Here is an 11840-nt window from a genome sequence, read left to right as displayed (position 1 = left end):
CAAAAAGAATATAATTTTGTTAAATTTTATTGTCAAAACTGCAAAACATGAAAACAACATTGTAATGCATAATTAACACTTTTTTCAGTTATTATTGTACTTTCTTTAAAAAAGAAAAAAGAAAGGAAGTTGCAAAAATGTCTAAAAAGTAACACGTACAATCACTATACAACATTGGTAGGACAGTGAAAGGGGAAAAAACACTCGGGTGTCACCTTCACTTGGCAACAATGTAACATTTAAGGGGAAATTTGCTTTATACAGCATACAGAAAGAATGTACATCTTCTACACCAAGGTCCAAAGCAAACTTCGTTGCATTCCATTACTGCGATGTACAAAATTGTATCACAATAGTGTAAAACTCCCCCAAAAGAAATGTTAACATAACAACTTTAAATTATATGAAATATAAGCAGCTGCGGAAGACTCTCTGCTCCATAAACAGCGGCAGTGTGAATGAGCCGGAACGTGTCGCAGAGGGATCCTGTGAGCATATGGCTGAGTATAGCACAAGACTCAGAAATGATTCTTAATTGGTCACACCACTGAATGCAGTCACAGACTCATAGTCTCACCATTTTCTCTCACACAAGATAGAGACAGCCCTGCATACAATATACAATTTGACGATGGAAAGTAAGATGAAAGTCGCTGTAAAATCCTGCCAACCAAAAACTTAAACTCCAAATCTGATACCATCTGATCCTAAAAGACTACATATCAGGGCTGACCGTTGATGACGACTTTGTGGAATCGCTTCTTTACTTGGGCCAAACAATGTGTTAAGGCTCAAATAATTCATAGCTGAGCTCTGTTTTCATTTTGTAGCCTTTTTTTTTTTTTTACAGCCAAACAGTACAAAGGGCAGAGATTACTGTACAGAAGATTTGCACTGATGGAAACAAACAAACAAACAAAAAAAACCAAACACTTGCTACACTTTTTGTTCTTCTTATGGAAAGTTAGTATAGATGTTTCCGGGACTCCTTGCAGCAGTGACCTTGCAGCTGAATTTTTCTGCAGGCTCTGCCAGAGGCAAATATGAATGGTTAAGAAGGTCACTGCATAAGCAAGGTGAGAAGCAGACGGAGCCATCAGAGCAGGAACACGTGGGAAGGTACTCATCTCCTATCTCATGGTTTCCTTTCTCTGTCACATGCTCATGTATGTAAATGTTTGCTGGTGAGCAGAGAAAGATACTGTCTTTGTTGAGAGTCACGTAGTCTGGAAAGATTTCTGTCCCCGGGCTTCCATCTACCAGTTCGCTGCTGGTGAAGCTCCCTTCTGATGACAGGAGCTCGGCGAATTCTTCTGACGGCTTCCTAAACTCGGAAACCTCTTCTTCAGACATGATCTCCACTACAGATGTAGTGTTTTCCTCGGAGCACAGCTTTTCTAGAACAGGATGATCCTATAGTGTACAGGGATTTATTTTTAATAAGGAAAAAAAATGTCATTTGAAAAGTGCTTTCATTTGGAGCAAGCTTAACTTTTGTTTTTCTTACAAAAAAACAAAAAACATACTGCTATTAGTTTGATCAAAATATTTTTTGACATCTAAATGTAAAAAATGCATTTAAATCCTTGCTGACTTTGATGTGTAACACTGGTGATCAGAGCGGAATCTACGGTTACAGCCCAAAGACGAAGCAGCACTTTTCAGTGGAGAAGTCTACAAGAAGGTAGTTCATCAGGTTAGAATCACGAGGGACACGCCTCTAGTTCTCCACCATGAATTTGACTGTCAGTATAGACTTCTACTGTATTAGATACTGTGATGAGTTAAAAGATCACCATTTATTAGTATCATTAATATTAATTCATTTAAAAGCAAGCACTTTTTTATACAACGAGAGTGTGAAACCTTATCATCATGCCACAAAGATGTCACAAAACTAATCTAAATTCATACTGTAGATATTTTCCAAAACCAAATAAAATACAGATCAGAGTATTCCAATAAATAGTTGCTGTTTTTTGTTTTGGGTGGGCCTGCAGGAGTTTTGTGATCCCACATAATATCTGTTTCTAGTCCATTTTTCCAAGAAAACAAGGATGAAAGTACCTGTAATGCAGTTAAATAACTTACCCTTTTCTGCGTGTTGATCTCTGTCAGATAGCCTTGCAAGACTTTCTCAGGGTTTGGAATTGGTGGCCAAAAATACTGCTTGACTTTCCTATAAAAATGCACAAAAGAGAGGAAACATGTCCTTAAATCTTTTTATGTCATAAAATTTAGTTAAAAAAAAAACCCCTTATAAAAGAAAGGGAACATCTTGGTTTGGATTTTCTTATAGGTGATTAAAATTTTGAATGAGCTGTGAGAAAAATAAAATCTACCTGATGTGCAGGGCACACACGATGGTGCTGATGGTGGCTGTTATCAGTATAAACACTGGGATACACACGATGAGCAACACGCCTGAAAATGCAATGCATCCAAGTTTGAAATGTATCATATCTGTTTGTTCCCTTACAGCAACAAAGAACATCATTGTACTTAAAGATAACATTTCAAACTACTAAAAGTTAAATAAACTACTTGCTTCTAGTTCTTAGAAAGGAGTAATCTACTCATCTCTACCTAGTGATACTTTTTATTTTACTTTATGGTCAAGTTTGTATTTATTGAATTTTTGATCTTGCTGGAGGCTTACCTGTGTAACTGAGGGAGTCACGGGGGTTTTCACCAGTGAACACATTGGACCAGTCACTCCAGAAGCCAGAGTAAATTTGCCCAGCGGGTTTAGCTCTGACCCTGACTCTGTACTGGCTGCCTGCTGGAACCTCAACACATGCTTCTGTCTTAGGGCCCTTTACTATCTCTGGACGGAAATACTGAAACAGAAAGGGAACCAAATCACATTATTATATGATTATAGTCTGTTATTTCCTTTGCATTCTTTGACAACACCTTTGAGATTTCTCTTAAAATGCACTCATGCATGTGATTTAAAGGGCTGGCTGCACGTAAACTGAAAAAGTTCAACGCTGGCGCCATCTGCTGGAAAGATCAAGCAGCCTTCACACTGCTTGACACTGCTTAGACCTAATATCATTGGTCCACAAACAGAATATGTGCCATCATGATAATTCTAAATAGTTTTGAAAGGAATCTAAAGGGCAGGAAGGAAGATATATTCAATTCAAACATGGCCCTTGGATGTCAGTAAAGACAGCGCACACATACACAGCTACTTACCTTCCATCCTTCATATTCTTTCAGCTGGTGGTCAAATTCATACTGTAGGTAATTTGACAGTGACGGAAGAGGAGCGTCCCATTTCAAGCACAACTTATCTTTCTTGAGGATTCTTTTCAGATGAGTTGGTGGGGATGTTTTGACTGCAAAGAAAAAATCTTTCATAAGACCTTGTCTCAGGTTTGATCAGTGAAAAGGAAGCCCACAAACCTAACTGAAAGTTTCCTTCAAGACATCCAGGCAAGCTTAAGAGCTAACAAACCTCTGCCTTTCCTCCAAATTGAAAGGTAAACCAAGTCTGAACATGTTCACAACTGACCAGAGGACTGTTGTATATATTAATCACTTATATGACTGAAAGATCTGAGTAAATGTATGAGCATGTTCTTAGAAGCAAAACTTCAGCATACAAACTAAAGTAGCAGTTAGTCATTCATGGCACAGTTGGTTAATAATGGGGACTTTTCTGAGCTGCTTCTTGATTTAAAAAAAAAAAGCAAAAAAAAACAATTTTAGTTTAAACACAGATCGCACATGCAAAATAACCAAGAATGATAGAAATAAAACAATTAAATGCCACTCACTGGAGTTGCTGAGTGTAAATGCTCCAGTGTAGAAAGTCCTCCTTTTTGGACATGAGATGTTTGTGAGCTTGACCCTGACTTCCCTGGACTCTCCTCCATGGAAACAACACTGGTCAATGATTTTCTCATCAGCCACACATTCAGTCCAACTCGTCCACCTCGAGGTCTTGCTACAAGAGTTGTAACAAAGTCAAATCACAGAAAATAAAAGTTTCATATACATTTCTGTTGAATTGACCCGTTCAAAACTCTGGATTAGTTTGAGTATTTTAGTGCTCAAACTGTGTGACAATAAGATGGAAGGATGCTTGGATGGATGCTTTTGTGCCACAACACAGGTGGATGGAAAAATGACCTGTGCGTAATAATTCATGAAGTGATGAATGAGTGTTTTGTGTTACCTGTGAAGGATTTGGTAAAAAAGTCCAAAGTTGTTTTTATCATATTTGCTCGAATTCCAGTGACAGGTGACATTTTTCAGGTCAGAGGTGAAGCATAAAAGTGCAGTGTCATCTGAAAAGCATGGAAAAGATCATTACTGAGCAACCAGGTGCTGTTCAATGGGTACCATTTTATTCTCTCTGTAATTCTCGCTTGGTCGCACCTGCACTTTGGGGGACCACAGCTCGCGCAGGATCTGACCACCTGCTCCAAAGGCCATCAAAAGGTGAATCAGGTTTAATAGCGACTTGCACTTTAACCTCCTCGCCTTCTTTTAGAGAATCCAGTGTGTCCTCTTTCTTAGGTAGAAATCAAAAGCATCATCATAAAGCTTTGTTTGAAAAAAGTAACCACAAAAATATAAGCTACAACGAGATGAGTCAGTCTCAGAAGGCAGAGCTCAGGAATCATTTGGTAATTCTGGCACTGGTTATCAGCAAACTGACAGTAAATGGAATTCTATATTTAGGCAGTCTTTAGACTGACTTTTATAACAACTAACCACCAAATGCATAACTTCAAACCTTCATAGACTTTGGGGAGCTGTATAAAAATTCACATCCAATGCAGTTGTCATGAACAGCAGTTGAGCCGTAAACACTTGAAGAATTATAAAGATGGTCTTAACCCCAGGGTCTAGAAAGGGAAGCTGCTTTGTGAAGCACCCTAAGGCTTCACAATAGGTGACCGATGAAAACACAATAGACTACTCAGTCTTTGTGGACTATGATGATTGCAGACAACATGATCTGTACCGAGAGCATGGAGCAGGTGGAAGAGATTCTGGAGACATGGAGGTATGCACTGGAGAGAAGAGGAATGAAAGTCAGTAGAAGCAAGAATGGACCAGAATGGACAAAATTAGAAATGAGCACATCAGAGGGACAGCTTAGGTTGAGCCGTTTGGAGATAAAGTTAGCGAGGCAAGGCTGAGATGGTTTGAACATGTGCAGAGGACGGACAGTGGATGTATCGGACAATTGAAGGTTAAGATGGAGCTGCAAGGCAGGAAGAAAAGAGGAAGACCACAGAGAAGATTTATGAAAGGAGGACATGCAGAGCGTTGGTGTGACAGAGGATGCTGGGTGTAGTGTCAGATGACAACAGATGATCTGCTGCAGCAACTCCTAAAGGGAACAGCTGAAAGACAAAGGAGAGCAGCTGTGTGTACCTCTAGATCTAACTCCTTGTAAAGGACCTCAGAGGAGTACTCAATTCTGTACTTCACTAGTACGTCTTTTATGTTTGAAGTCCATGAAGGATTCAGCTGTCCCACTTGGCCATTTGGGTGTAAAGACAGATTAACTGGTGGATCTAAAAGAACTAAAAGAAAAAACACTCGGGTTTAGGAGTTGGGGCTGGGACATCATCACAGAAGGAAGAACACAGTATTGGATTATAGGTGGGAAGATGGTGGGAATAATTGACTAGTGCCTTGGCAAAGGTTGAGGTGGCCCCTGACTTTCTAGTTAACTGGTGATACCCACAATAAGTTAGCAATGCTATTTGTGTTTTCTTCTCTCTTTTTAATCAACATAGTTACTTCCTTGCAAATCATCCTAAAGCCTTCCCGTCCTTTAAACTAGGATTCAAGGATGCAAAACCTAAATTCCAGTTCACTGCAACTTATTTTTGATCTAACCCATAACACTCAGCATCTATTCGTCACCTTTATCAAAAGATGAAAATGTTTTAAATTTTGTAATATACAGTATCTAAGTAAAGTTTCTTCAATACTCTTTATGTGATGAAAAATTCAGTTTTGAAAAGACAAGATGTCTTACCATGATCGTTCATAAAGACAGTCCGAGTGTAGATGGTGGCGTTCGTAAAGGATTCAGTGACTGTAAGGATGCAGTCAACAAACCACATAACTTCAGGTAAAGAGCAGATGTGCAGCAAAGTTCCCTTCTCTGTTCTCTGGACGGATAATTCACACCTCTGCGCTGGAGAGCTTGATTGGGATGAAAGAAAAAAACAGCAGGCAGGGCTGCTCATTAATGAGCTAATAAAACAGTTTTAAACATCTTGCCTTGCGGGTAAGAAGAAATGCAATACAGGCGACTATCGTGCATAAACCATTAAAATGGTCAATCAATAAAAAAACTAACTAACTAAGAACTTTCCTAAAAATGTAGTCAGTATACAGCAGAAGCGTGCACATAGAATAATAAATAAATATCAGTAGCATGCCAGAAGTATCAAAAAGTGTCTAAACACAATGCATAAATAGTATTTAATAGTTTTCATAATACAGAAAGTTCAGTAGATTCACAGTGTTTAACATACTCTATAGAGTAGAACAAATTATAAGTCCTGTTGTCTGCAGTCTCGAAGAAGCAGGTGAAATCAAATGTTGTCCGAGAGAAACACTTTGGATTAGGCTCATCCTTCAAGAACAAAACATCTGCTCCAAAAATGACAAACACAATAAATGAAGAATATTGGAAATACAAAAAAAAAAAAAAAAGACATTGTGGGCATTGCATTCAAGTTAACAAGGAGCCCAAAGTTCATATTAATGCCTTATGCCCCGCTAACAAAGAAACGTGCTCTGAGTATCTGTATTGCTCCCATTTTCACATTTTGGCAATAGTGTGTGGTTGCATAGTATCAGTTTATACTCCAGTGTTGATAAATAAACCATCCTTCAAGCCCTACCTTCCTCTGACAGATTACACTGTAATCCAGGCACAAAGAAAGCTTGTATCCACAGAATATTAAGGAATATTCCCAATCTGTAGAGGAAATTCATCTTGAATTGAGGCGCTGTGAAATTCTAAACCACCATGGCCATCAAATTAACACCGGTGCAGGCTTGTGTACGCTGTTTCCTATGCATGGTTTTAAGTAGGCAAGGGTGGGTAAGGATTGAAGGGTTGTGCTTAAAACAGGAAGCAAGCTTTCTGTACAGCAGAAGTAGTCACCAAGAAGAGGCAGATGGACTGATTAGACGTAAATAAACAAAAAGGTTGCGGTGAGCAGAGAATGTGACACCTCGGAAAATGTAGGAAGAACCCGAAGAACACAAATGAGGTTCTTCGGGTGCTTCAAATTCTTTGGTGACCACCTTCAACAGATATTAATTCAGTCTGCCAATGTTTTCCTCCTACTGATGAACAGAGAAGCGAGGTTTTAACCTCTGAAAAAAAAAAACCTTGCTAATTAACCGCTTCCTGACTTACTGCAGCATTGCAGAGCGCAGTGCACAGTTTTGAACTTCAAAAACATCTCAAAAAGTCCATGTTTACGTCTAAACTTCATCCTCCAGCTAACTTTGTTTAAATAATTTTTATTATTTGTCACGATGGAAATAAAAAAAAAAAGAAAAATCTGGCTTTATCCACAAGAAAAAGTATGGATTATATTGTATAGTAGTATATACATTGTATAGTGATGCCTCTGATGTTTGCAACTGGAAAGCGCCGAAAGATCTTATTTAAAACTATATTAAAGTTTTTTTTGGGGGGCGGTTTGTTTGTTTTGCACAGACGTGTATAGAAAAGAAAATAATTTTCACCTTATGTCATTAGAACACAGTAATAATGAAACACGTGAGAGCAGAAAAGCAAACTTATCATTTGATGCGTGCTGACCACACCACAGATATGTCTGATATATCTCTGCTACCATGAAATGAAAACCTTGAGTCTAACTAACTTGCTTTTCAGAGTTTCATTAGTTATAAGCCATAATCATCCAAATTAAAACAAAAAAGGTTTGGATTTTTTTTTTCATTTTATGTGTAATGAATAGAGAATATTTGAAAGTTTACCCTTTCCAGTTGAATTATTTAACAAAAAAAATCATAGACTATAATTTGAGATGCACTAATGGTATCCACATACTTGACTGTGTTATTAAGAAACTATTAACCTTGCGTAATGTTTGGTTATGGTTGATGCCATGCGATTTGCCAGCTACCAAAGTTGACCAATCTCTGAGAGGACTGGCTTTTTGTTTGTTTGTTTAGACACACCTGAGGCTGAGGACCTACCACAAAGATTGTCTGAACTGCAACTAAACACCAAAGCTTTGCTGTGGAGTTGTGTTTATTAGTAAACTTAATCAATATTTAGATAGTAGCAGAAATATTTTAATGTCCTGTTAAAAATATCTTTTCTCTGACATGAATTTTGCATGTTAGCTCTATAAAAAAAAGCTTGTATGTGTTTATGTGTTTGAGAAATGCGGATTATGTGTGTGAAGGTATGTTGGAGAGCGCAGGAACAAAAGCCAAGGCTACGACTGAGACTAACGGAGATCCTGTTCAAGATATTTATCAGATTGTGAAAAGACAGGTTTTACATTTACACTCAACTGCTACTTCACGTGATGCATTTTGTTAGTACCTGGCTTGACTCCCTTTTTCCTTCAAATTTCTGCTCTGACCTCTGACATCAACAAGGGATTTTCATCCAGAAAACGGATGCTCAGTAAACCTCTGTAAACCCGAGACATAGCCATGCATGAAAATCCCTGTAGAGCAGCAGTTTCTGTCATAGTCGGACCACCCTGTCTGGAACCAACAACCACGTCAAAGTCAGTTAAATCACCTTTCTCCTTCATTCTGATGCTCAGTTTAAACTTCTGTTGGCTTGACTGAATATAAAAAAGCTAACTTATGTTGTTGTTGTTTATTGTTAAGGTATGTATGAGCGACTGAGAAATAACAGGTTCTGACAGCTGGAGAGAATTTAAGACTATTTTTCTGTAGACTTCCTGTTATAAATGAATAGGCACTGTGGTGTATTCTGTGGCTTTTGTGGTGATTTTGAAAGTTTTGAATCCTTAGTTAATTTTGGGTTGCTTTTTATTTTTTCTTCTTCTCTGTGTTTAAGGTTTAGATTTTTTTTTTTTTTTTTTACTGCTTGTTTATTCTAGGAAGGAGTTTTAGCTTTTTGATATTATGCTTTAAGGTTTCTGTCTAGATTCCTCCATGTTATTTTTGTAGCATGTTCCAGTGAGAGTTTCCTGTCTGCGTTTAGAAGGTATCTTTTTATTATCAGCACCTGTGTCTCAATTCCCCCACGTGTCTCCACTTCCCTATTCCGCAGAGCAGTCTGTCTACACTCAGTGGATTTTATACTTTCGACTCTGCATTCAACCTCAAGACAATAAATTATGCTCTTGCTTAACTTTTCGCATTCTTAAGTCATCTTCGTCACTTTTAGGTCCTGTTACACTTACAGACACTGCCATTACAGTTGTAAACACTTCATTGTAAAGTTATAAATAAAAATACAAAAGAAGAAGAAAACAAAAAAAGTATTTTTGCTGATGTCTGTGTGCACCTCAAGGAAGAAAGGCTCATATATTTCCTGCCAGGTGTGTTACAGTCTTTTGCTGAGGTAATTACTTTATTTATCATTGAGATAATCCTTTGAGATACTCAAAACTGAAAAATGTGTAGAAGAAAGATGTAAAAAAAGAAATACAGTTCCAGATATCTCATCCACATTATTAGAAAACATATTTCTAAAAATTGGAGTTTTATGTCATCCTCAAGTCAGTTTACCTTAAGGCAGACACTGAAGAATCAGGAAAACTGAATTAAGGGCTAAGAGTATATGAAAGCGCCACAGTAACATCAGATGCTTTAAATTCTTTTAGACATCCTCCATGTTAGTAATAAATTCAACACAAGGAATCAGTGTAAGCAAAATGTGAAAGAAACCTAGCATCAAATATGAAGCATGAGCACTGTAATCATTTAAACAATGGTCAAGTCTACCAACGGCAATGTTGTGGAGACCTTATATAGCCAAGTGTAGCAAGCTAATATCTCAGAGCAAATGATTAAGGAGCTCAAATGAGGTATCCTGTAGCCACTGGACACTGACTATAATTACAGAAGGACCTGTTTCTGAGCACGGGCCAGGTGACTGCACTGATGCAATATAATGTCTCGTCTAATTGGTGCAAACGACTAGTGGTGAACCCAGAGAGCTAGTTAATGGCTGTTTTCACATGGATTCTAAGTATCTAGGAAAACAATATTGAACAAACTGAAAGCAAACTTGGTGAAGCTTTTGTGCACCAAAACATTTGAACAGCCTTCAAACTTGAAGGTGAAGAATCCTTATATACCTACTCATTTTTTTAAATGTATGCTGCAAAGCTATGATGGATACTATCTTTCTGAAAGAAATGATCAGTGTGGCCAACACAAAAGCCACAATCACAAAGTTTTTTTACAAGATGATAGAAAGATGTTTGTCCTCTAATTATGGTTGACTTTAGTAACGAAAATTGCAACACATCCCATTTTTGGGTGTGTCACAGATGACCAATCAGACAAATTTGTTGCACAAGGACATGCAAGGGGAACAAGGGGAAGGAAGAGGAAAATATGCATCACAACTATGACAATATAACAACCACAAATTTTAAGACACAGTGCAGTGAAAAACTCATGCATGTTGGGCAAAACACTAAAATACATAATCTACTGTAAAAAAAATTACAGTGAAATACCTACAAAGATTTTTCCATTGGAAAGGAATGCTGTTTAAAATATGTACATATAGAGTGACTTGCAAAAGTATTCGGCTCCCTTGAACTTTTCCACATTTTGTCACATTTTTGCAAGCCACTGTAAGCAAAAGCTGAAAAGAGAAGCTTCTAGTTTGTTGTTTAAAGCATCCTAAGCTCTTCAAAAAACATGTTACAAGTTGTAAACAATGTAAATGATGGACCCTATGCCTCTAGGACAAAGGGTAGGATGAGCTGTAAATGGGCCAATAAGAGCAAGTACTGCTAAGTAACAAAACTAATACTAGTACCTCTTCACCTAGATATGCCACTTTCACTCTAAGGAAAACCACAGAAGAGAAAGCAGTTGCGCTTTACTGGGATCTAAGAGCAATTTGTACAAAATGAGGTCAAAATAGGTCAGCAACAGCTGAAGTCCTTTCTACAATGCCAAATGGTGTCTTGGCCAATACAGTAAATAAATAAATACATTTGAGGTGTGTGAAAAAGGTTATGTGGAGTTAGTGTTAGTGTGACATTAGTGTGACTCAATAGTGAGTCCAGCACTTTTATTTTTAAGATCACAATCAAAGCGTATCCTTTCTGCTGACAGGTGTTAGCTATTAGTTGTTGGTTCAATTTACAAGTTGTTCGGAATTCTTGCAATTCTTGGTGTTGCCAGCAAAATCTTGGGAAGCTTGAGTAATGGAAATGGGTCAGTATTGTGGTTTACCACAACCAGTTAAAGAGTGGTGGATAGATTGGCCAGGAAAAGTTTGGAAAGCATGCTTATGTGGACTTGCATCACTTTGCGAGTGCAAGTCAGCTACCTGCTGCTGTGAAATGAGGTCCACCGAGTTTATTGCACCTTTTCGAATGGATCCTTGAAGAAATTCAGAAATATAGTACAACAAAAAGAGCCATCTCAGTGGAGCATCACACAAACCGAATTGGAAAAGAAACAGAAAAGCCTTTAATAAGTTAACCGTTTGTTTCAGGATGGAGTCTTGCATGTGGGAGAACTCAGGTGAGCTGGCTTGGTAGTTGAGTCTTCTTCCCTGACATAAGCACCTTATCATTTTGACCAAACACCAAGATGTTTGCTAACTATCAAGAAGGCCAACAATTCAATTCAGT

General features: G+C 37.9%; 1 protein-coding gene across 1 annotated transcript; it reads right to left on the bottom strand.

Moving 5' to 3' along the window:
* Window positions 1-67: 67 nt before the first annotated feature.
* On the bottom strand, window positions 68-7061 carry mpl (MPL proto-oncogene, thrombopoietin receptor). Its single transcript, XM_085252771.1, has 12 exons — window positions 6891-7061; window positions 6519-6636; window positions 6014-6183; window positions 5401-5552; window positions 4393-4528; window positions 4190-4301; window positions 3789-3958; window positions 3205-3347; window positions 2660-2840; window positions 2343-2424; window positions 2092-2179; window positions 68-1413 (listed from the first exon to the last, which is right to left on the bottom strand). Exons 1-12 carry the CDS (start codon window positions 6982-6984, stop codon window positions 955-957), a joined length of 1905 nt encoding a protein of 634 aa, XP_085108897.1. The 5' UTR covers window positions 6985-7061; the 3' UTR covers window positions 68-954.
* Window positions 7062-11840: the final 4779 nt, after the last annotated feature.

This window comes from Mchenga conophoros, linkage group LG17, assembly GCF_057382185.1.
Source record: "Mchenga conophoros isolate Kocher_MC1m ecotype Shallow Benthic linkage group LG17, M_conophoros_male_GT1.1, whole genome shotgun sequence".
NCBI classification, from domain to species: domain Eukaryota; kingdom Metazoa; phylum Chordata; class Actinopteri; order Cichliformes; family Cichlidae; genus Mchenga; species Mchenga conophoros.
This window is presented reverse-complemented; position numbering and strand designations above follow the sequence as displayed.

Coding starts and splice junctions, on each gene's coding strand:
- mpl (XM_085252771.1), bottom strand. CDS start 6,984: ATGAATTTCCTCTACAGATTGGGAATATTCCTTAATATTCTGTGGATA. Junction 2,841..3,204: donor AAGAATATGAAGGATGGAAG/GTAAGTAGCTGT, acceptor TTTCTGTTTCAG/TATTTCCGTCCAGAGATAGT. Junction 2,425..2,659: donor TGACTCCCTCAGTTACACAG/GTAAGCCTCCAG, acceptor TTGCATTTTCAG/GCGTGTTGCTCATCGTGTGT.